This window comes from Engystomops pustulosus, chromosome 2, assembly GCF_040894005.1.
Source record: "Engystomops pustulosus chromosome 2, aEngPut4.maternal, whole genome shotgun sequence".
NCBI lineage: Eukaryota > Metazoa > Chordata > Amphibia > Anura > Leptodactylidae > Engystomops > Engystomops pustulosus.
Genome location: NC_092412.1, coordinates 7,432,163 through 7,458,365, shown reverse-complemented (window position 1 = coordinate 7,458,365; position 26,203 = coordinate 7,432,163). Strand labels below are relative to the sequence as shown.

At 47.5% G+C, this 26,203-nt stretch overlaps 3 protein-coding genes across 3 annotated transcripts in view; 1 reads left to right on the top strand and 2 right to left on the bottom strand.

Moving 5' to 3' along the window:
• LOC140119735 (uncharacterized) overlaps positions 1-21,140 on the top strand; it is a 35,137-nt gene extending 13,997 nt beyond the window's left edge. The window contains exons 3-6 of the mRNA XM_072139091.1: positions 14,792-14,853; positions 16,364-16,512; positions 16,715-16,778; positions 18,906-21,140. Of these exons, the coding sequence (XP_071995192.1) occupies positions 14,792-14,853; positions 16,364-16,512; positions 16,715-16,778; positions 18,906-20,953 (2,323 nt within the window). The 3' untranslated portion in view covers positions 20,954-21,140. The remainder of the gene's footprint in view (positions 1-14,791; positions 14,854-16,363; positions 16,513-16,714; positions 16,779-18,905) is intronic.
• Positions 1-26,203, bottom strand: part of LOC140119779 (uncharacterized) — a 654,457-nt gene that overhangs the window by 96,009 nt on the left and 532,245 nt on the right. The gene's annotated exons all lie outside the window — the stretch shown is intronic.
• Positions 1-26,203, bottom strand: part of LOC140119822 (uncharacterized) — a 661,039-nt gene that overhangs the window by 183,370 nt on the left and 451,466 nt on the right. The gene's annotated exons all lie outside the window — the stretch shown is intronic.

Here is a 26,203-nt window from a genome sequence, read left to right as displayed (position 1 = left end):
ATACAGTAATACACTACACATACACTTATACACAGTCATACACCACACATACACTTATACACAGTCATACACTACACATACACTTATACACAGTCATACACTACATATGTACATACCTTGTGTTGCTGGAGACTGTAGAGGATTAGGGGCGGAGGGGCTTGTACAGGAAGTGACACAGAGACCCTCAGCCCAGCAGTGAAGTGCAGACCCCCTCCCCCTCCTCTATATAGAGGTGACAGGACAGTGATGAGATGGACAGGTGGGAGGGGGGAGGCAGCACAGAGGAGGTCTGTGAGGGTCCCAGCGCGTCTCGTAGCCTCAGAGACCCCGGAGATATGAACGGCAAGAGGATCCCTGAATGTACAGCTCCAATGGCTCCCCCTATATACTGTACATATATACTCTCCATATATAACATAGGTATATAATGCGCCTTATATACAGAGCCATGAGAAAGTATTCAGACCCCTTTTTCCACATTTTAGGCTTCAAACGTAAAGATATAAAATTGTAAATTTTTGTTGAAGAATCAACAACAAGTGGAAACAATTGTGAAATGGAACAAAATTTTTTGGATATTTTAAACTTTTATGAAAAATAATAAACTGAAAAGTGTGTGTGTAATACTCTGCAGCGCCCCCTGTGGCTGTGATTACAGCTGCAGGCGCTCGGGGTCTCCGGTCTCAGTTTTACACATGGAGAGACAAACTCCCTCCCGTTCCTCCTCGGAGAAGAGCCGGAGCTCCGGGAGGTTGGATGAAGCGTCTGGGAGCAGCAGTTTCCGGCTCTTTCCACAGGTTCTGATTGGATTTCGGCTCTGGATGTGACTCGTTCTATCACCTGGAGACGGATATTTGGGAACCTTCCAGTGTAGATTCTGCTTTATGTTCGGGATCTTTGTCTTGTTGGAAGATAAATCTCCTCCCAGTCTCAGGTCTTTTCCAGACTCCAACAGGTTTTTCCTTCAGAACAGTCCGAGATATGTCTCCAACTTCCAATCAGTTTTACCATCTTCACTGACCCTGCGGAAGAAAAGCCCAAACCATGTGCGACAGGGGGGATGGTGCCCCCACCATGTGTGACAGTGGGGATGGTGCCCCCACCATGTGTGACAGTGGGGATGGTGCCTCCACCTTGTGTGACAGTGGGGATGGTGCCCCCACCATGTGTGACAGTGGGGATGGTGCCTCCACCTTGTGTGACAGTGGGGATGGTGCCTCCACCTTGTGTGACAGTGGGGATGGTGCCTCCACCATGTGTGACAGTGGGGATGGTGCCCCCCGCCATGTGTGACAGTGGGGATGGTGCCTCCAACTTGTGTGACAGTGGGGATGGTGCCTCCACCATGTGTGACAGTGGGGATGGTGCCTCCACCTTGTGTGACAGTGGGGATGGTGCCCCCACCATGTGTGACAGGGGGGATGGTGCCTCCACCATGTGTGACAGTGGGGATGGTGCCCCCACCATGTGTGACAGTGTGGATGGTGCCCCCACCATGTGTGACAGTGTGGATGGTGCCCCCACCATGTGTGACAGTGGGAATGGTGCCCCCACCATGTGTGACAGTGGGAATGGTGCCCCCACCATGTGTGACAGTGGGAATGGTGCCCCCACCATGTGTGACAGTGGGGATGGTGCCCCCACCATGTGTGACAGTGGGGATGGTGCCCCCACCATGTGTGACAGTGGGGATGGTGCCTCCACCATGTGTGACAGTGGGGATGGTGCCTCCACCATGTGTGACAGTGTGGATGGTGCCACCACCATGTGTGACAGTGGGGATGGTGCCCCCACCATGTGTGACAGTGGGGATGGTGCCTCCACCATGTGTGACAGTGGGGATGGTGCCCCCCGCCATGTGTGACATTGGGGATGGTGCCCCCCGCCATGTGTGACAGTGGGGATGGTGCCCCCACCATGTGTGACAGGGGGGATGGTGCCTCCACCTTGTGTGACAGTGGGGATGGTGCCTCCACCATGTGTGACAGTGGGGATGGTGCCTCCACCATGTGTGACAGTGGGGATGGTGCCCCCACCATGTGTGACAGTGGGGATGGTGCCTCCACCTTGTGTGACAGTGGGGATGGTGCCTCCACCATGTGTGACAGTGGGGATGGTGCCCCCACCATGTGTGACAGGGGGGATGGTGCCTCCACCTTGTGTGACAGTGGGGATGGTGCCTCCACCATGTGTGACAGTGGGAATGGTGCCTCCACCATGTGTGACAGTGGGGATGGTGCCCCCACCTTGTGTGACAGTGGGGATGGTGCCTCCACCATGTGTGACAGGGGGGATGGTGCCTCCACCTTGTGTGACAGTGGGGATGGTGCCTCCACCTTGTGTGACAGTGGGGATGGTGCCTCCACCATGTGTGACAGTGGGGATGGTGCCTCCACCATGTGTGACAGTGGGGATGGTGCCCCCACCATGTGTGACAGTGGGAATGGTGCCTCCACCATGTGTGACAGTGGGAATGGTGCCTCCACCATGTGTGACAGTGGGGATGGTGCCCCCACCTTGTGTGACAGTGGGGATGGTGCCTCCACCATGTGTGACAGTGGGGATGGTGCCCCCTCCATGTGTGACAGTGAGGATGGTGCCCCCACCATGTGTGACAGTGGGGATGGTGCCTCCACCTTGTGTGACAGTGGGGATGGTGCCTCCACCTTGTGTGACAGTGGGGATGGTGCCTCCACCATGTGTGACAGTGGGGATGGTGCCTCCAATATGTGTGACAGTGGGGATGGTGCCTCCACCTTGTGTGACAGTGGGGATGGTGCCCCCACCATGTGTGACAGTGGGGATGGTGCCTCCAATATGTGTGACAGTGGGGATGGTGCCTCCACCTTGTGTGACAGTAGGGATGGTGCCCCCACCATGTGTGACAGTGGGGATGGTGCCTCCAATATGTGTGACAGTGGGGATGGTGCCTCCACCTTGTGTGACAGTGGGGACGGTGCCTCCACCATGTGTGACAGTGGGGATGGTGCCTCCACCATGTGTGACAGTGGGGATGGTGCCACCACCTTGTGTGACAGTGGGGATGGTGCCCCCTCCATGTGTGACAGTGGGGATGGTGCCCCCTCCATGTGTGACAGTGGGGATGGTGCCCCCACCATGTGTGACAGTGGGGATGGTGCCTCCACCTTGTGTGACAGTGGGGATGGTGCCACCACCTTGTGTGACAGTGGGGATGGTGCCCCCTCCATGTGTGACAGTGGGGATGGTGCCCCCTCCATGTGTGACAGTGGGGATGGTGCCCCCACCATGTGTGACAGTGGGGATGGTGCCCCCACCATGTGTGACAGTGGGGATGGTGCCCCCACCATGTGTGACACTGGGGATGGTGCCTCCACCATGTGTGACAGTGGGGATGGTGCCCCCACCATGTGTGACAGTGGGGATGGTGCCCCCACCATGTGTGACAGTGGGGATGGTGCCTCCACCATGTGTGACAGTGGGGATGGTGCCTCCACCTTGTGTGACAGTGGGGATGGTGCCACCACCTTGTGTGACAGTGGGGATGGTGCCCCCTCCATGTGTGACAGTGGGGATGGTGCCCCCTCCATGTGTGACAGTGGGGATGGTGCCCCCACCATGTGTGACAGTGGGGATGGTGCCCCCACCATGTGTGACAGTGTGGATGGTGCCACCACCATGTGTGACAGTGGGGATGGTGCCTCCACCTTGTGTGACAGTGGAGATGGTGCCCCCACCATGTGTGACAGTGGGGATGGTGCCCCCACCATGTGTGACAGTGGGGATGGTGCCCCCACCATGTGTGACAGTGGGGATGGTGCCTCCACCATGTGTGACAGTGGAGATGGTGCCCCCACCATGTGTGACAGTGGGGATGGTGCCCCCACCATGTGTGACAGTGGGGATGGTGCCTCCACCATGTGTGACAGTGGGGATGGTGCCCCCCGCCATGTGTGACAGTGGGGATGGTGCCCCCACCATGTGTGACAGTGGGGATGGTGCCTCCACCATGTGTGACAGAGGGGATGGTGCCTCCACCTTGTGTGACAGTGGGGATGGTGCCTCCACCTTGTGTGACAGTAGGGATGGTGCCCCCACCTTGTGTGACAGTGGGGATGGTGTCTCCACCTTGTGTGACAGTGGGGATGGTGCCTCCAATATGTGTGACAGTGGGGATGGTGCCTCCACCTTGTGTGACAGTGGGGATGGTGCCTCCACCTTGTGTGACAGTGGGGATGGTGCCTCCACCATGTGTGACAGTGGGGATGGTGCCTCCAATATGTGTGACAGTGGGGATGGTGCCTCCACCATGTGTGACAGTGGGGATGGTGCCTCCACCTTGTGTGACAGTGGGGACGGTTCCTCCACCATGTGTGACAGTGGGGATGGTGCCTCCACCATGTGTGACAGTGGGGATGGTGCCTCCACCATGTGTGACAGTGGGGATGGTGCCCCCACCATGTGTGACAGTGGGGATGGTGCCCCCACCATGTGTGACAGTGGGGATGGTGCCTCCACCATGTGTGACAGTGGGGATGGTGCCTCCACCATGTGTGACAGTGGGGATGGTGCCTCCACCATGTGTGACAGTGGGGTTGGTGTAATCAGGGCCGGCGCTATGGGTAGGCAAAGTGGGCAATTGCCCAGGGCCCCCTGAAAGAGTAGAATCTTTTCTTTCAAATGAATCTTGCATTGTGTTTCTAGGTGCCAGGGATCCAGAGATATTCAGGTTTAAAGGAAACCTACCACTTCTGAAGGTAGGTATGAGATACAAACACCGGGCACCAGCTCAGGGTGAGCTGGTGCCGGTGCTTAGTCTCGTTAGTGTTAAAACCGCGGTATCGCGGTTTTAACACTTTTGAAACTTTCTAGCAGAAACTGCTTCGGCGCTTCGTGCACACGATCGTGCGCGCGCCTACATTGGAAACGCCGCAGGCGTTGCGCGCGCACGGTCGCGCGCAGCGCCGAAGCAGTTTCTGCTAGAAAGTTTCAAAAGTGTTAAAACCGCGATACCGCGGTTTTAACACTAACGAGACTAAGCACCGGCACCAGCTCACCCTGAGCTGGTGCCCGGTGTTTGTATCTCATACCTACCTTCAGAAGTGGTAGGTTTCCTTTAAAGTGAGAATATCAGGTGCCATTTCTATATAGGAAAATCACTCCCAATGGCAGTTTAACAGTTAATATGTCCATTTTCCTGACACTTTGAAACACAACTTATAAAAGAGGAGACTCTCTTCTTTCATAGGAAAAAACAAGTGTCATTCTATGTGTCACAGAGCCAGAGATACAGCCCCCTGATGTGCCCCCCCTCCAGATTCTTAGCCATCAGGCTGCTGGGAGAGTTTGCTGCACACAGGAGCTGCTGCACCTCACAGATAATGGAAATATTCACTTTATATGTTACTACATTCTGAGAAGGGATAAAATGTGTTTAACCCTTCTCTAAGAACGCACTTGATCTTTTATTTTGTGAAAGTTTTTTTTTTTTAGTAAATTGACTGATAGGATGAACATTCGATCCTCTTCGCCTAATATGGCGACACATTAACCCCGCGATCCGGGACATTTATATGTAACACCAAAAACACCCACATGTTCTGGGATAAAGTTTTTATTTCCCATCATCCTCCATTACTTACACCCATGTTATGACGCTCTCACTCAGACTCTTATGAAGCGCGGAGGGTCCTGTTATTGTGCGGATAATACAATGTTGCACATCTAAGCGTGACTTATTATCTCATTAGCTCGGGTTATGGATACATAGTTATTATTTGTGTTACATTGTGTAAGGAGCAGACAGTGATACATCTGTGTTTGGCGCCCCCTGTGGGTGTAACGTTCCCTTTGCTGCATATTTTGGTGAATATATTGGTGTGGGGTCTGTAGGATCTCCTCTCATCTTACTGGTTTAGGAAAGTATGTTTTCTTTTTATAAGTATCTGGATTTGTACATATTTTAGAGGAACTTTTGAATGTTAATTGCCAAATGCATCGCCTGGTGTCTGCTTTCTATTCTATAGGTTTTATGGCGCATTTACTGTTTATTCTGTTTTATTGATATATTCTGCAGGTTGTGACTGTCTTAAAATTTCTAACTGAAAAGCAGATATCTAGTTATCTCTGAGGCTACGAGACGCGCTGGGACCCTCACAGACCTCCTCTGTGCTGCCTCCCCCCTCCCACCTGTCCATCTCATCACTGTCCTGTCACCTCTATATAGAGGAGGGAGAGGGGGTCTGCACTTCACTGCTGGGCTGAGGGTCTCTGTGTCATTTCAAGTACAAGCCCCTATGCCCCTGCTCCTCTACAGTCTCCAGCAACACGAGGTAAGTACAGGCGGTCCCCTACTTAAGGACACCTGACTTACAGACAACCCATAGTTACAGACAGACCCCTGTGACCTCTGGTGACCTCTCTGGATGTTACTATAGTCCCGGCTGCAATGATCAGCTGTGCGGTGTCTGTAATGAAGCTTTATTCATCATCCTTGGTCCCATTACAGCAAAAAATGTTTAAACTCCAATTGTCACTGGGGCTAAAATTCTTTTTGTATGGATCTACAATTATAAAATATACAGTTTCCACTTACATACAAATTCAACTTAAGAACAAACCTCCGGACCCTATCTTGTACGTAACCCGGGGACTGCCTGTGCATGTGTAGTGTATGACTGTGTATAACCGTATGGGTGATGTATGACTGTGTATAAGTGTATGTGTAGTGTATGACTGTGTATAAGTGTATGTGTAGTGTATGACTGTGTATAAGTGTATGTGTAGGGTATGACTGTATATAAGTGTATGTGTAGTGTATGACTATGTATAAGTGTATGTGTAGTGTATGTCTGTGTATAAGTGTATGTGTAGTGTATGACTATGTATAAGTGTATGTATAGTGTATTACTGTGTATAAGTGTATGTATAGTGTATGACTGTGTATAAGTGTATGTGTAGTGTATTACTGTGTATAAGTGTATGTGTAGTGTATGACTGTGTATAAGTGTATGTGTAGTGTATGACTGTGTATAAGTGTATGTGTAGTGTATGACTATGTATAAGTGTATGGTAGTGTATTACAGGGTATGTGTAGTGTATTACTGTGTATAAGTGTATGTGTAGTGTATTACTGTGTATAAGAGTATGTGTAGTGTATGACTGTGTATAAGTGTATGTGTAGTGTATGACTGTGTATAAGTGTATGTGTAGTGTATGTCTGTGTATAAGTGTATGTGTAGTGTATGACTATGCATAAGTGTATGTATAGTGTATTACTGTGTATAAGTGTATGTGTAGTGTATGACTGTGTATAAGTGTATGTGTAGTGTATGACTATGTATAAGTGTATGGTAGTGTATTACAGGGTATGTGTAGTGTATTACTGTGTATACGTGTATGTGTAGTGTATTACTGTGTATAAGTGTATGTGTAGTGTATGACTGTGTATAAGTGTATGTGTAGTGTATGACTGTGTATAAGTGTATGTGTAGTGTATTACTGTGTATAAGTGTATGTGTGATGTATTACTGTGTATAAGTGTATGGTAGTGTATTACAGTGTATGTGTAGTGTATTACTGTGTATAAGTGTATGTGTAGTGTATTACTGTGTATAAGTGTATGTGTGATGTATTACTGTGTATAAGTGTATGTGTGATGTATTACTGTGTATAAGTGTATGTGTAGTGTATGACTGTGTATAAGTGTATGTATAGTGTATAACTGTGTATAAGTGTAGGTGTAGTGTATGACTGTGTATAAGTGTATGTGTAGTGTATGACTGTGAATAAGTGTATGTGTAGTGTATTACTATGTATAAGTGTATGTGTAATGTATGACTGTGTATAAGTGTATGTGTAGTGTATGACTGTGTATACGTGTATGTATAGTGTATTACTGTGTATAAGTGTAGGTGTAGTGTATGACTGTGTATAAGTGTAGGTGTAGTGTATGACTGTATATAAGTGTATGTGTAGTGTATAACTGTGTATAAGTGTATGTGTAGTGTATGACTGTGTATACATGTATGTATAGTGTATTACTGTGTATAAGTGTATGTATAGTGTATGATTGTGTGTAAGTGTATGTGTGAGGTGTTATTGTGTATAAGTGTAAGTGTGCTGGTTGCTTTGTGTTTCATGCCATTGTCTTGCTGGAAGACCCCGGCACAACGCCTTTTCAAAGCTCTTACATCGGGAAGGAGTTTGTTGGCCATAATCTCTCAATACTCGGCATCAGGTCAGTGAACAGGTCCGCCTGAGTAGTTGTGGGCTGCAGGTCAGTGTCCTGGTTCCTCCCATGTAGATGTGGGCTTCAGGTCAGTGACCAGGTCCTCCTGTGTAGTTGTTGGTTTCAGGTCAGTGACCAGGTCCTCCTGTGTAGTTCTGGGTTTCAGGTCAGTGAGCAGGTCCTCCTGTGTAGTTCTGTGCTTCAGGTCAGTGACCAGGTCCTCCTGTGTAGTTGTTGGCTTCAGGTCAGTGACCAGGTCCTCCTGTGTAGTTGTTGGCTTCAGGTCAGTGACCAGGTCCTCCTGTGTAGTTGTTGGCTTCGGGTCAGTGACCAGGTCCTCCTGTGTAGTTCTGTGCTTCAGGTCAGTGACCAGGTCCTCCTGTGTAGTTGTGGGTTTCAGGTCAGTGACCAGGTCCTGACGTGTAGTTGTGGGCTTCCGGTCAGCGTCCAGGTCCTCCTGTGTAGTTGTAGGGTGCAGGTTAGTGACAGGGTCCTCCTGTATAGTTCTAGGCTTCGTGTCAGTAACCAGGTCCTCCTTTGTCGTTGTGGGGTGCAGGTCAGTGACCAGGTCCTCCTGTGTAGTACTGGGATTCAGGTCAGCGACCAGGTCCTCCTGTGTAGGTGTGTGGTTTCATGTCAGTGACCAGGTCCTCCTTTGTCATTTTGGGGTGCAGGTCAGGGACAGGGTCCTCCTGTGTATTTTTAGGCATCAGGTAACTGTACAGGTCCTCCTGTGTAGTTCTGGGGTTTCAGGTCAGTGAACAGGTCCTCCTGTGCAGTTTTAGCCTTTAGGTCAGCGACAAGGTCCTGCTGTGTAGTTGTGGGCTTGAGGTTAGTGACCAAGTCCTCCTGTGTAGTTGTGGGCTTCAGTTTAGTAAGCAGGTGCTCCTGTGTAGTTCTGGGCTAGAGGTCAGTGACCAGGTCCACCTGTGTAGTTTTGGGGTTCTGTTCAGTGACCAGGATCTCCTTTGTAGTTGTGGGCTTCAGGTTAGTGACCAGGTCCTCCTGTGTTTTTGTGGGCTTCAGGTCAGTGACCAGGTCCTCCTGTGTTTTTGTGGGCTTCAGTTTAGTGACCAGGTCCTCCTGTGAAGCTGTTGGCTTAAGTTCAGTGACCAGGTCCTCCTGTGTAGGTGTGTGGTTTTATGTCAGTGACCAGGTGCTCCTTTGTCATTTTGGGGTGCAGGTCAGTGACAGGGTTCTCCTGTGTATTTTTAGGCATCAGCTAAGTGTACAGGTGCTTCTGTGTATTTGTGCGGTTCAGGTCAGTGACCAGGTCCTCCTGTGTAGTTGTGGGTTTCAGGTCAGTGACCAGGTCTTCCTGTGTAGTTCTGGGTTTCAGGTCAGTGAGCAGGTCCTCCTGTGTAGTTCTGGGCTTCTGGTCAGTGACCAGGTCCTCCTGTGTAGTTCTGGGCTTCAGGACAGTGACCAGGTCCTCCTGTGTAGTTGTTGGCTTCAGGTCAGTGACCAGGATCTCCTGTGTAGTTCTGGGCTTCAGGTCAGTGACCAGGTCCTCCTTTGTAGTTGTGGGCGTCTAGTCAGTGACCAGGTCCTCCTGTGTAGTTGTGGGGTTTAGGTCAGTGACCAGGTCCTCCTGTGTAGTTGTGGGCTTCAGGTCAGTGACCAGGTCCTCCTTTGTAGTTGTGGGCGTCTAGTCAGTGACCAGGTCTTCCTGTGTAGTTGTGGGGTTTAGGTCAGTGACCAGGTCCTCCTTTGTAGTTGTGGGCTTCAGGTCAGTGACCAGGTCCTCCTGTGTAATACTGTGCTTTTGGTTTCTCACCAGGTTCTCCTGTCTAGTTCTGGGTTTCATGTCAGCAACCAGGTCCTTCTGTGCAGTTTTGGGCTTCAGGTCAGTGACCAGGTCCTCCTGTGTAGTTCTGGGTTCAGGTCAGTGACCAGGTCCTCCTATGTAGTTGTGGTTTTCAGGTCAGTGACCAGGTCCTCCTGTGTAGTTCTGGGCTTTAGGTCAGTGACCAGGTCCTCCTGTGTAGTTGTGGGCTTCTGGTCAGTGACGGGTCTTCGTGTGTAGTTCTGGACTGATTCTTGACCTTTCTTGGACTCATCCTTACCCCATGAAGTGAGAATGAGGTAGATAAACAATCTTCTGTCTCCTTTATTCTCTAATAAATTAGCAAAAGGTTTTTGCCTTCTCACAGAGCTGCTGCCTAAAGTCCTGGAGCCCATCCGACTTTATCTATAGAGTCTTTGGGCTTGGCCATGGTGGAGATGTTGCAGTGTTATTGATTTTGCTTGTAGCTACGTCATTTATACAGGAAACCGTTCCAACAGAAACAACAAGTAATGAGTGCAGAGTAGGAGGAGCTACAGGTAATGAGTGTGGAGTAGGAGGAGCTACAGGTAATGAGTGTAGAGTAGGAGGAGCTACAGGTAATGAGTGTGGAGTAGGAGGAGCTACAGGTAATGAGTGTGGAGTAGGAGGAGCTACAGGTAATGAGTGTGGAGTAGGAGGAGCTACAGGTAATGAGTGCAGAGTAGGAGGAGCTACAGGTAATGAGTGCGGAGTAGGAGGAGCTACAGGTAATGAGTGTGGAGTAGGAGGAGCTACAGGTAATGAGTGCAGAGTAGGAGGAGTTACAGGTAATAAGTGTAGAGTAGGAGGAGCTACAGGTAATGAGTGCAGAGAAGAACAAGCTACAGGTAATGAGTGCAGAGTAGGAGGAGCTACAGGTAAGAAGTGCAGAGTAAAAGGAGCTACAGTGGAGATCTCCTTTTATTGTTTCCCACCGTAAATATATACAACAAGACAACTGGCCTTTGGCCATAAATATGACACCAGACCGGATCTATACATAAATGCAGCACCAGAACCGAGCTCAGAACATAAATACAGCAGTAGAATCAACCTCTTATTATATAAACAACAACAGAATAGGGCTCCGTGCTCAACCACAACACCAAAGCCAGATCTGTACATAACAGCAGCACCAGAATCTGGTTACATCAACAAATACAACACCAGAACCAAGCTCTGTCCATACAATCAATGATAAAACCAGGCTCCATCCATAAATACACACTAGAAGTGGCTCTGTACATGTGTAGGTAAAGTACCCGGTATAAGTGGACATATATGTCTTGTCCTCAAATAATTATTTGCAATAGACCCCCAGTAAATGTACATAATACAGCGCTATTCATTATTCATACATACAGAGAAATACCCAAATTATTCTAAATATTTATATCTTTACCAGGCTCCTCCCACCCACACCCCTCATTATTTCATATGAATAATAAGATATTTATTGGCAAAAAAGGCAAAATTATAAAATGTTCATTGTTAATATTTGAAAAATTAATAATGGACACCACCAGGATAAAGGATCATAAACCAAGTACTGACTAGTGCGCCCCCTCTGGCAGGATCTATTCTTCTTTTAGCTTCTTATTCCCTTGTTTTTACAAAAACAAATTATGCAAATGAGCCGATGGGGCTCCGGGCTACAAAGGTGTTAACGGAGTCTGGAGCCCCTCTGCTTCATCTGCTCAGTCCTTATCCTTTCCCTCACATTATAACAGGATTATCAGTTTTCTTACAAGATGATGATCTGTTCCAGCACTTCCCGACCAAGGATGGAGAAAGAAAGAAGCCAGAAAGAGAGAAGGATCCTGGAGCTCACCCTGGAGATGATCTCCTTGATAACCGGAGAGGTGAGAGTCTCCCAGGACACGGCTCTTATCTCTAGGAATAACAGCGGGAAATGACTGGAGAGGTGAAGGATTCTTAGGATCTATGTAGTGATCAGTGTCTCCCCATACACAGGATTACACAGTAGTGAAGAAGTCGTCTGGTGAGTGTGTGACCCCCCGTGTGTCAGGAGGATGGACCCAGAGCCCCATCACCGAGCCTCCACCTCATTCACTGATACATGAGCAGAAGATCCTAGAACTTACCTCCAGGATCACTGAGCTGCTGAGCGGAGAGGTGAGCGCTGCCGGGAATGCTGGGACATTGTACAATAACACAAGGGAGGGGTCTGGGTGATGACTGTGTCATTGTGGGTGTCAGGTTCTGTGACAAACCCCCCACTCTCAGGTCACCTCACAGGGTGCACTTACAGTCTCACAATTTAGTACATAAAGCTCCACCCACCTTTACGCTAAATTCTCCTCTCTTAGCCCTGGCTCTCCCTCCGATGCTCCCTGCCACCACCTGTGCTATTATTATTCCATTATTAGCGCCTGTCTACATCCCCCCCAACAATTCATAAACCCCAAATAATGGATGACACAATTAGCTATAAGATTATTAACGCTTTTATGACCCTTTTTGCAATTTTGCCAAATTCTGAGGCCAATAACGTTTTCGTACTCCACTGCACGGATCTGTGTAAGGTTATATATTTTTTGTGGGTCGCGCTGACATTTTCAACTACATTTATTTTTTTAAACGTTTTCATTTATATTTTGGGACCTCCGTGACTGTCTGAAATACTGTACTCAAGTATTTATGTATGAAACAATGGAGAAAAAGTGGCAATTCGGACATTTGGCGGTTATTTTCCATCACAGTGTTCACGGCTGGGAATAATGTTTTATCATTTTTGGGATGTAAGGAAACCTGACACGTTTATGCTTTTTACTGTTTATTTTTATATGTGTCATAAGGTAAGAGCAGTGATTTAAAGCTAAATTTATTTTATATGTTTTTTTATTTTTTACTATTATTTCACACCCCCTAGGGCACTTTAACCCTGGAGGGTCTGATCGCTTGTACAATATAATGCAATACGACTATTAGAATATATTGCAATTTTACTTCTAATCTCTAACAGTCATTGGCAGGTTACTAGAGATCAGTATCCATGACTCTATGAGACTGTAGGCTGCCATGGCAACAATCGGCACCCTCCAGAATACGGGAGTGGCTGGCGGTTGCGGCCTAGGGCACGCCGTGGTCACGGTGCTTGGTATGGGGACCAGAGGACTGTCCTACACCCTGGCAGGTCTCCAGCAGGTGGTGTGTGCAAGAAATATGGAGGGAGAGGCTTATGTACTGGATCTCCCTGAGGCAACTCCTGAGTGTCTGTAAGAGAAGTCCCTGGGTAATGGATGGGGGAGCCGTTGGTGTTACAGCAGAATCCAGGGAACAGACGGAGGCAACATTGTGCAAAATAACTCACGTTTCTTTATTAGAACAACTGCAGGCAACGGGCCAAACTATCTGGTTACAGATTCCGGATACAGGAGCATTCCGGATTACTGGAGTGGTCATAGAGAGTGATCCTCAGGAGTTGGTTCACCAGCCTGGTAGTAGGTGCAGGCTGGGAGGTAGCTGTGTCCAGATATGGAAGCTGCAGCTTTGTCCTGGGTGTTCTGTGTGTAGCACTGAAGGTGTGCGTCACACTGTCTCTCTCTGTTTGCTCAGATGGATGATGTGCTCTCTAGGGAGAGCTGGGTTCCAAGAGATGCTCCTCTAAGAGCTCTAAGAGATTTCTGGAAGTCAAGAGGCCTTGCCCCTTCCCGTCCAGGGGTTTTGTTATTCCCTGGTCAGGTGGCGGCTCAATGACCATTTACACTCCAGTTCACATGGCAGAATATCATTGGGTAACAATCATTACATATCTTAACCCTTGCTGTACAGGCAGGGTCGACCACTGCTAATTACCTCTATAGGACTGTATAATGCCTGGGGTGAGTTGTGCCCGCTCACCTTTTGGGAGAGACACAGACTGAGGGGCTTATTCGCAACACTCCTCTGCCTGCACATTGGCAGGGGTGGTGCACATCCCTGCAGCACCACAATTTTATAGTATGTAGTGCTGTGTGAAGGATTCAAAATGGATATTGGTAAAGATGGCGGCTCAGCAGCAGCGCAGGGTGGTGCATCCTTGTGCATGTGCAAGATTTCACACTCCCTGCGCTACTGCCTTCTGCCCAGCATGAAATTTGAAAATGGTGACATCACCGTCTCTCAAAACACTCCTGGGGCAGTGGCAGCCGCCCTGAGGCACAAATAGTAGATACTATGGCAGAGCCAAGTGGTTCTCTGCAGAGCACCACAGCTTAGAGGAAACCTAAAATTTGATTTGATGCATTATGAAGCAAACATACCTAGAGAATGCTGTAACTGCACTGATGCAGGATCAAATTTTCGTTAATCCCTGAGCTGAGTGGTTTTGCTAATAAAACAATAATAAAATTATGATAATGAAGCTCTGTTGCTCCTTTGCTGGGACTTGGCGCTTTTCCTAGCACATTAGTTATGCATTGCAACAGAGAGTGATGTAATCACTGTGTTGTGCCTGAAGGCAGAAGTAATCAATTGCTGCACCATCCCCCAGCTGCTGTGTATGAGTCATCCAGCTCTGGTTTATTAGTCCTGTCTTGACTAAGCTCTGAGTGTAATGTGTTTATGTAGACAGACAGTCTGACCAAGCTTTACCAAGGTCCTGAATGTTAGAATAGTTTTTTCTGCAAAACCACTCAGCTCAGGGATTAAACAAGATATATTCCTGCATCAATGTAGCTGCAGAAGTCTCAAGGTATGTTTGGTTCACAGTGCATCAAATCAAATTGTAGATTTCCTTTAATTTGCGTATGCAATAAAATTATTTTTTTAAGAAATGTGGCCAAGCAAAGATGTAAGAAAGAAAGCTTGCTACACTTGGGGACGAGACAGAGAGGTAAGTAATAATCGTTTGTGCTTCGGTAATCTGATGGTACATGTCCTTTAAGGTCTTTCTGGCTACAAGCAAAGACTTAAGTGTATTAAGTTTTCAAAATTTAATACATAGATGTGCAATGCAGACAAAAGAAAAATACAATTCTCAGGAAAAAAAAGACAAACAGTTGTAAAATAAAAGTGGAGTTTAGGGGGGTTTTGGAGTCCTATCTACTCTAAATTTGCAAGGAGGACAGGCTCCCCCCAGATACTACTCAGCATATCTCTTTCATCCTGGATAGGGTGTTACATACATGCAGAATATTTGTGAGGTGTGACCTTATCTCATTCTTTTGATGTAGTGTATGTGACTGGGTCGGCCCCGGCTGTGCAGGCTTCTTTGCCAAGTTGAGTTATAGACATCTGTCCCTATTCATTCTGCTTGGAATTACCAAAGGAAGGAGAACTTCAAACAATAAGTCATGGCCATGTTTTGTGCTATTACTACAGGTTCCTATAAGGTGTCAGGACGTCACTGTCTATTTCTCCATGGAGGAGTGGGAGTATATAGAAGGACACAAGGACCTGTACAAGGACATCATGATGGAGAATGGCCCACAAAGGATGTACAAGGACAGGAACCAGAAGGATTCAATGATCCAAGATCTCACCCTGGAGATGATCTCCTTGATAACCGGAGAGGTGAGAGTCTCCCAGGACACGGCTCTTATCTCTAGGAATAACAGCGGGAAATGACTGGAGAGGTGAAGGATTCTTAGGATCTATGTAGTGATCAGTGTCTCCCCATACACAGGATTACACAGTAGTGAAGAAGTCGTCTGGTGAGTGTGTGACCCCCCGTGTGTCAGGAGGATGGATCCAGAGCCCCATCACCGAGCCTCCACCTCATTCACTGATACATGAGCAGAAGATCCTAGAACTTACCTCCAGGATCACTGAGCTGCTGAGCGGAGAGGTGAGCGCTGCCGGGAATGCTGGGACATTGTACAATAACACAAGGGAGGGGTCTGGGTGATGACTGTGTCATTGTGGGTGTCAGGTTCCTATAAGGTGTCAGGACGTCGCTGTCTATTTCTCCATGGAGGAGTGGGAGTATATAGAAGGACACAAGGACCAGTACAAGGACATCATGATGGAGGACCACCAGCCCCTCACATCACCAGGTAAGAGGAGACCTTCCTGATTATAGAGGACAGAGCAGGTGTGAGGTCACCTAGACTCCACCATCATCTCATCATCACATATAGACAATGGGGCTTCTCATCCAGAACGCTGGCGTAGAATCCCTGAAACAATCACAAATGGTGGCGTATCACTAGTATTTGTAATTAATTTCCCCTTTACACCAGCGGGTATGGCGGGGCTACAGGAGGGGGGGGCGCGGGTGGCAGTGGATCCATTTAGAGAAATTCACCAGAGAAATGTCCCAGTCCTGAAGATTCAAATGGTTGTCCTATGGCGTTTCCCTTGATTACTTGAGGGACATAAATGTACTGTTCCTTTTATTCCAGAACACGGCAAAGGCAGCAACAGCAGGAAACAGAGAAACTGGTTCAGGGTTTCTGGTTGGATGGTGTTTGGCACACAGCTTGGTATAGGGATCTTCAGGCTGGAGATGGATGTGGAGCTGCTTCCGCAGTGCTCCGGGCAGGCCATGAAGGTGAATCCTGCAGGCCTTAGTTGTAGGTCTTGTGTCTGGGCTTGTAAGCCTTGTGCTTCTTATCCCATCTCAGTAAGGAAAGACCTAGAACTTTCCACCCCAACAATACAAGCAGATATTAACCGGCTGCATTACTGGTTATAGACACTGGAGGGGCTCACGGAGTAGATCAGTCTCAATGATTTTCTATTATATCTGATAGGAGTTGTATTTTGCAGGGGTGCTGCATACCCCCTTGGTAATAGAAAGGGCCGCCCACGGCGCGGGTATGGACCTGTTGGGAGCTAATATATATATACACTCACTGGCCACTTTATTAGGTCCACCATGCTAGTAACGGGTTAGATCCCCTTTTGCCTTCAGAACTGCCTCAATTCTTCGTGGCATAGATACAACAAGGTGCTGGAAGCTCCTCAGAGATTTTGCTCCATAGTGACATGATGGCATCACACAGTTGCCGCAGATTTGTCGGCTGCACATCCATGATGCGAATCTCCCGTTCCACCACATCCCAAAGATGCTCTATTGGATTGAGATCTGGTGACTGTGGAGGCCATTTGAGTCCAGTGACCTCATTGTCATGTTCAAGAAACCAGTCTGAGATGATTCCAGCTTTATGACATGGCGCATTATCCTGCTGAAAGTAGCCATCAGATGTTACAGGGTACATTGTGCTCATAAAGGGATGGACATGGTCAGCAACAATACTCAGGTAGGCTGTGGCGTTGTACCAAGGGGCCCAAAGACACCATGACACCACCACCACCAGCCTGACCCGGTGATACAAGGCAGGATGGATCCATGACACCACCACCACCAGCCTGACCCGCTGATACAAGGCAGGATGGATACATGACACCAGCACCACCAGCCTGAGCCGCTGATACAAGGCAGGATGGATCCATGACACCACCACCACCAGCCTGAGCCGCTGATACAAGGCAGGATGGATCCATGACACCACCACCACCAGCCTGAGCCGCTGATACAAGGCAGGATGGATCCATGACACCACCACCACCAGCCTGAGCCGCTGATACAAGGCAGGATGGATCCATGACACCACCACCACCAGCCTGAGCCGCTGATACAAGGCAGGATGGATCCATGCTTTCATGTTGTTGACGCCAAATTCTGACCCTACCATCCGAATGTCGCAGCAGAAATCGAGACTCATCAGACCAGGCAACGTTTTTCCAATCTTCTACTGTCCAATTTCGATGAGCTTGTGCAAATTGTAGCCTCAGTTTCCTGTTCTTAGCTGAAAGGAGTGGCACCCGGTGTGGTATTCTGCTGCTGTAGCCCATCTGCCTCTAAGTTGGACGTACTGTGCGTTCAGAGATGCTCTTCTGCCTACCTTGGTTGTAACGGGTGGCGATTTGAGTCACTGTTGCCTTTCTATCAGCTCGAACCAGTCTGCCCATTCTCCTCTGACCTCTGGCATCAACAAGGCATTTCCGCCCACAGAACTGCCGCTCACTGGATGGTTTTTCTTTTTCGGACCATTCTCTGTAAACCCTAGAGATGGTTGTGCGTGAAAATCCCAGTAGATCAGCAGTTTCTGAAATACTCAGACCAGCCCTTCTGGCACCAACAACCATGCCACGTTCACAGGCCACAAATCACCTTTCTTCCCCATACTGATGCTCGGGAGAACTGCAGGAGATTGTCTTGACCATGTCTACATGCCTAAATGCACTGAGTTGCCGCCATGTGATTGGCTGATTAGAAATTAAGTGTTAACGAGCAGTTGGACAGGTGTACCTAATAAAGTGGCCGGTGAGTGTATCTATGTGTGTATATAGCTATTTATGTATGTCCACTAAAGGAATCTGTACCATCGTATTTACAATTACTAAATTTTGCACAGTCGTTGCCTGTAACTTAGTGAATGTCAAAGACCTTTCCAGATTTTTACCTTTCCAAAACCCACTTATTACCCCCCATATACAGGAGCCATTGTCTGCTGGTGCTGCTGTGGCGGTTAGACGCTGAGCCGTGATTGGCCGCTGTTCTGCCACAGATCATTAATATGAGCTCTGAGCTGTGATTGGTTACTATAGACAATAAGTATGAGATGCTTATGTGTGAGGTAAGATGGAGAGAGACAGAGATAGGGGGAGATTCATTAGAAATGTCCCAGTTGCCCATGGAAACCAATCAGAGATCAGCTGCAATTTTATATACAGCTGTGATTGGATGCCATGGGCAACTAGAACAGTTCTGCTCTCAGACACTTCTGATAAATCTCCCTATTGACAAAGTGACAGTAGGAAACAGAGACAGTCACAGGAATGAGAGTGTCAGAGACAGGCAGACGTTTGAATGACAGTGTCAGACAGTCACTGGAGAAAGGAAACTCACAACTTTCATTTCTTCACTAAATCTTTCAGGAGATGAAAGTACAAGAGGTTCCCATGGACGTCCCCCCTCATCTCCTGGTGGTGAAGTAGAAGATAATCAGTCACATCTTTCCTCAGAGGAAGGAAATCCTGGAGATAAGAAGAAGTTCTCATGTCCGAAATGTGAGAGGCGATTTACCCAGAAATCTCATCTTGTTATACACAAGAGAACTCACACAGGAGAGAAGCCACTCTCATGTCCTGAATGTGAAAAATGTTTTAGTCAGAAATCTCATCTTGTTATACACCAGAGAACTCACACAGGAGAGAAGCCATTCTCCTGTCCTGAATGTACGAAATGTTTTACTCAGAAATCTCAACTTGTTATACACCAGAGAACTCACACAGGGGAGAAGCCATTTACATGTACTGAATGTGGTAAATGTTTTATCACAAAATCAAATCTTCTTAATCATCAGAGAAGTCACACAGGGGAGAAGCCATTTTCATGCACAGAATGTGGAAAAAGTTTTAGCAAGAAGTCAGCTCTTACTGTACATGAGAGAACTCACACAGGGGAGAAGCCATTTTCATGCACAGAATGTGGAAAAAGTTTTAGCAAGAAGTCAGTTCTTTCTGTACATGAGAGAACTCACACAGGTGAGAATCCATTTTCATGTACTGAATGTGGTAAATGTTTTCTGAAAAAATCAGATCTTCTTAACCATCAGAGAAGTCACACAGGGGAGAAGCCATTTTCATGTACCGAATGTGAAAAGAGTTTTAGTCAGAAGTCAAATCTTGTTACACATATACAAATACACACAGGGGAGAAGCCATTTTCGTGTACTGAATGTGCAAAATGTTTTAGTCACAAATCAAATCTTCATAATCATCAGAGAACTCACACAGGGGAGAAGCCATTTTCATGCACAGAATGTGGAAAACGTTTTAGCAAGAAGTCAGCTCGTGCTGTACATGAGAGAACTCACACAGGGGAGAAGCCATTTTCATGCACAGAATGTGGAAAACGTTTTAGCAAGAAGTCAACTCTTGCTGTACATGAGAGAACTCACACAGGGGAGAAACCATTTTCATGCACAGAATGTGGAAAACGTTTTAGCAAGAAGTCAGCTCTTACTGTTCATGAGAGAACTCCCACAGGGGAAAAGCCATTTTCGTGTACTGAATGTGGTAAATGTTTTCTCCAAAAATCACCTCTTCTTAATCATCACAGAACTCACACAGGGGAGAATCCATTTTCATGTGCAGAATGTGGAACGAGATTTATTGATAAGTCATATCTTGCAGCACATTTTAAAACTCATGTAGATGAAAAGACATTTTCATGTGCTGAATGTGCAAAAAGTTTTAGTCACCAATCAGATTTTCGGAAACATCAGAGAACTCACACAGGGGAGAAGCCATTTTCATGCACTGAATGTGTGAAATGTTTTTTTCACAAATCAGACCTTGTTACACATCAGAGAACTCACACAGGTGAGAAACCATTTTCATGTAGTGAATGTGCAAAATGTTTTAGTAACAAATCAGACCTTGTTACACATCTGAGAACTCACACAGGAGAGAAGCCATTTTCATGTAGTGAATGTGCAAAATGTTTTAGTAACAAATCAGACCTTGTTACACATCTGAGAACTCACACAGGAGAGAAGCCATTTTCATGTTTAGAATGTGGTAAATGTTTCATTCGCAAAGCACAACTTGTTCAACATCAGAGAATTCACACAGGGGAGAAGCCATTTTCATGCACTGAATGTGTGAAAAGTTTTTGTCACAAATCAGACCTTCTTACACATCAGAGAACTCACACAGGGGAGAAACCATTTTCATGTACTGAATGTGCAAAATGTTTTAGTAACAAATCAGACCTTGTTACACATCAGAGAACTCACACAGGGGAGAAGCCATTTTCATGTTTACAATGTGGTAAATGTTTCATACGCAAAGCACAACTTGTTCAACATCAGAGAACTCACACAGGGGAGAAGCCATTTTCATGTACAGAATGTGGGAAATGCTTTAGTCAGAGATCAAATCTTTGGAGACATCAGAGAACTCACACAGGGGAGAAGTGATGTTAATATTCATAGTGTAAGAAATGTTACCGGCTTGGAGCCCTCTGATTGGATATCTTTCCTTAGGATGGGTTTTGCTGATGCCGACTGTATATAGTTTATCCAAAATCAGATATGAAAATAGAAAACTGAGCACATGAAAAAGCAAGCTAAGTAAAAATTCAAAACAACCATGTGCTATACCAAAATGACAATCTTTATTACAACAAATAAATGATATACACCAAACCAAAAACCAATAAAAACATTCAAAAAGGAAAAAAGATCCTGTATACAAAACGCAAGGGAGGGTAGGGCACATAATAAGGCCCACCAGAACAATACCTCCATACCCAGCGCCAGCCTGGGAGAGCCCCTCGCGTATCGCCACTCGCAGTGGCTTCCTCAGGGGTAACTGGTGTATGGGGGTAACCAGATATATATACCGGTGTGGATATGGTGGGTGGTAGCAGGTGTGGTCGTGCTCGGCGTCATCCCCGGTGTAGTGCGCATGCGTGCACGTCCTGCCCACAAGTCACATGACACAGAGTCATGTGACCAAGATTGCGGCGCCCAGCGCCGTATTTGATGCGCTGCGTGTGCGGTGTGCTGATAGCTAACAGTATAAAGTGTGGAATAAGGAAATGCTCATGCACGCAAATGAATAAATGTGGAATATGGCGGTGCCTAAAATCTCCACATGATGAGAAAAGACGATGTGAAGGTGTGCATGACACTTATAAAAAAGTACATTTCAAAATCTAAACTTAGGGATACAGTATGTAGAAGAGTTATATTATTTATTATAAAGCAGAGATAAAATCTAGCACTACACAAACAAATATACGGACATGGGCCCAGGTACACAGAGAGAAACACCCAAATGATATCTAAGAAAGCAATCTAGAAATATATATCAATCAATGCAAAAATGTTGCAAGCAAATCCAAGATGGAGGTGGCAGGGAAGACCTTGGCGGGCCACTCAGAAAGACCCCAAATCATGGAGCATCAGAAGCAAGAACGATCTTCTGGGAAGTGAGGACTGAGGGCTCCATGGACCGCAGAGAAGGAGAAATGGTGAATATAATATTACGTCACAAACAGACCTAAATGGAGAATGAAACACATTGGGGCAGATTTACTCCGTCCATTCGCGATCCAGCGGCGCGTTCTCTGTGGTGGATTCGCATCCACCCGGGATTTATTAAGGCAGTTCCTCCGCCGTCCACCAGGTGTCGCTGCTGCGCTGAAGAGCATCGGAATGCACTGGAGTTCACCGAGCCATCCTGGGTGAAGGTAAGCGCGAGTCCGTCGACACTTTTTTTTAAAAAATGCGGCGGTTTCTCCGAATCCGTTGGGTTTTCGTTCAGCAACGCCCCCCCCCGATTTCCGTCGTGTGCATACCAGCGTCGATGCGCCACAATCCGATAGCGTGCACCAAAACCCCGGAGCAATTCAGGGGAAATCGGCGCAAATTGGAAATATTTGGGTAACACGCCGGGAAAATGCAAATCGGGCCCTTAGTAAATGACCCCCAGTGAGTTGATGGGTAAGTATGATCTAAAAGCTGGTCCATGTGAATGTATTAACAAAAAATGATGAATGAGTGAGGTGAAAGGTCCAGTGGTAAGACCGTGTGTGATACCACAATATATAAAGGTGACAGAGAAACCAGGATGGAAAGGAAATAGAGAATGTAGAAGAAGTAGAAAAATGAGAGCGATAGAGGAGTGTAAAAAATGTGCGCTGATGTAGGGAAGAGGCAGAAGCCGATGATAAAACAGTGTGACATCATGAGACTACTAAATTAGGGCGACTCAAGATGTGCCCAAAGTGAAATAAAGGTGAGAGGAATAGTGGAAAGTGAGAATGATGTGAACAGACAGAAAACACGAATATACCTTATTGTATAACAGCATCATCCCATGTTGGGATAGGGAACCCAGGCGAAATATCCATCTTGCCTCTTGTCGTAACAATGCCGGTACCATGTCACCTCCCTGAATGTTGGACTGGATTCTTTCCAAACCCACTACCTTTAGTTTGGCTGAGTTGTTCCGATGAAAGGCATGGAGGTGCTTCGCCACCGTGGTCAGTTGTCTGCCATTGGCCATATCCCGTTCAGCATTATGGATGGTGGAGACGTGTTTTTGGACTCTTTTCCGAAGCTCTTGTGTTGTTTGACCGACCTATATTTTCGGACGGGGACAGATCAATCCATACCGACAATTGATGTATGAGCGTAGAACAACTTTTTCTTGGTTTACCGGAGTTACCTTTAAGGATTATGGGGCATACTGTACATTCCCCACAAGGGTGAGAACCCACCAATTTAAGACCCCTTCCTAGTGTCTGACTGGGTCTTTGGAAATGACTCTGGACCAATGAGTCCTGCAAGTTCCAAGCTCTTTTGGCAATTAACTGTATATAGTTTATCTACTGCAGATACGGAAAGTATTCAGACTCCTGTGTGCAGTATCATCCATCACCAATGCACACAGCACCAGGCGTCTCCTCTCTATCTCACAGATCTGAGTTACATACATGGTCTCTCTATAACATACAGTCACGTTTTATACATATCTCAGGGATTATCTGAGAACCTAAAGGAGAAGAATAATAACAAATCTATAGAAAAGAGCAGCAGGACAAACCTGACATATTCCCTGGGAGAAGTCTCCGCCTCCCCGGATAATGGTGACGTCTCAGCCTGAGACTATAGTCACAGCCTCTCGTGTTATTGGGACATTTCTGTCTTATAACGAGTCATTGTTACGGCAGCTCAATGTGTCCTGATAGTATATGGAGACTGGGTCCAGTTTTCCCGCTTCTTGTTACAATTATTCTGCGTTCCCTCAGCCCCGGATGTAGATGTTTCCATTAAACAATGACTATTATTGTACGAGTCCGTTCTGTAGAGGCAGGTATCGGCGTAGACCTCCAGTGTTGGGCAATGGAGGTAAGTGCGGTGGTGGTCACATGGGACACTATAGTCCGCTCCTCAGCTGGGACCTCTAGGAGACCCATTCCTAGTGGTACCAATCCCGGGGAAAGATCTACCTTGATTTTTAGAATCTCTTTCAGCAATTGTTCCTCTTGTCACCAAATCTCCATCAATGAGCGTCAGTCCCGGAATATCTGTAGGACCTTCCCCTCGGCCTATGGCATCTCCAGCATTTTGAGGAGACTGACCCGTACATTATAGTGAGGTGATTGGGGGATAGAACCACCGATATAACAGGTTCTGCCTTGTTGGGAAATGCGAGGCTCATGTAGAAAGAGAAGAGGCATCTTAGAGGCGCCTCCCACAGGCGTCTGTAATGAAGATTTATTGTTACTCCTGGTTCTTATGACAACCCAACATTTTTAAAATCCAATTGTCACAGAGACCAAAAAAATTCTGACTTGGATTACAATTATGAAATCTACAGTTCCGACTTACATACAAATTCAACTTAAGAACAAACCTACGGAATCTCTCTTGTACGTAACCCGGGGACCGCCTGTACTTCACACCTTTCACTAATATCCTTAAATAGTAGTCGATGAGTTTTCTCCCACATCCGACCTATGGAGGAAATCCCTGGTTTTTTCCAGTTATTTAAGTCTGTAATAAAATATGGTAAGTACCTACCTGGCAGATCACCAATGTGTAACGCCACCAATGGAAATCTGGTTGTATATGCAACACCCCTGCCAACGTGTAGGTAAGGGGGTAGTTGCTAATAGCGCCCTCTACCTGTCAGGACCCATCTGGTGATCCTGCCCAACTCACCCAAGGGATCATGCAGGGAGATCTCAGGTATCTGCAGCTGTAGCCTCGGCCTGGAAAGGCAATAGTTAAATGGCTGTAAGATGTTATCCAATTATGTGGCTGTATTGTACACTGGAGTGTGATTGGAGAGGTGCCACCACCTGACCAGGGGGAGGATAAAACCCCTGTACAGGGGGAGCACATGGTCTTAGTCTTTGTCCGCAGTCCAGACCACATGCACAGAGTGATTAGAGTCAGTGTGTAGTGCACCTTCAGTGCTGTCACAGAAACCAATCCCAGGGACTGAGTCAGGAGACTCTAACCCAGAGCTGCAGCTTCCACAGTTTGGACACAGCTCCATCTCAGCTCTCCCAGCCGGCATCTACTACCAGGCTGGTGTATTATTCCTGAGGACCACTCTCCATGACCATTCCAATACCAGAATCTGCTGTTTGACTGTTTTGGCCCATTGCCTGCTACCCGTTCAATAAAGATCTGTGACTTGATTTGCACAACATTGCCTCTGTCTGATCCCTGGATACGGCTGTTACCACCACGGGCTTCCCCTTCCGTTACACAGGGACATATCTTACAGACACTCAGGGGTTGCCCCAGGGAGATCCAGTACATCAGCCTCTCCCTCCATATTTCACCTGCTGGAGAGCTGCCAGGCTGTAGGACAGCCCTCCGGTCCCCATACCAAGCACCGGGACCACAGTGTGCCCTAGGCCGCAACCGCCAGCCACTCCGGTATTCTGGGCCACGGCTGCTTCCAGGCCCAAAGAAATGGCTAGGCCCTGGGGGGGATGTTGCATACACATATTCCAGACTTTCAAACTGGCTCTGGAAGTGCTCACCAGGGATCCGAGCATTGGCTGCTCTGTGTGTGTGGTGCAAAAGTACCTCAGAGGAGAAGACCAGCGCTGCACCATCCGGGGCCGCTAGATTCCGGCACAGGCGAGGAAGCAGCATGCGCCACACGCAGGGAGGGGGCCGCACCTCAGCTGTTATTGTCGGCCGCTCTGGAGCAGGAGAAGTCATGGAGCTGGAGGAGAATGAGGTCTGTGTTCCTGCAGGAAGGTCTCCAGGGAGGTGTCAGGCAGAAGAATGGTCATCTGTAGCTTCACCCCATCTGTCCCAAGAGATGTCCCATCCTGACCACATGTCACACCAGCCGCACCATGATAGGGAGCACAAGAGCTTACAGGCTATGAGGATGAGGGGGGACACAAGAGCTTACAGGCTATGGGGATGAGGAGGTGACACAAGAGCTTACAGGCTATGAGGATGAGGGGGGACACAAGAGCTTACAGGCTATGGGGATGAGGGGGTGACACAAGAGCTTACAGTCTATGAGGATGAGGGGGGACACAAGAGCTTACAGTCTATGAGGATGAGGGGGGACACAAGAGCTTACAGGCTATGGGGATGAGGGGGTGACACAAGAGCTTACAGGCTATGGGGATGAGGGGGTGACACAAGAGCTTACAGTCTATGAGGATGAGGGGGTGACAC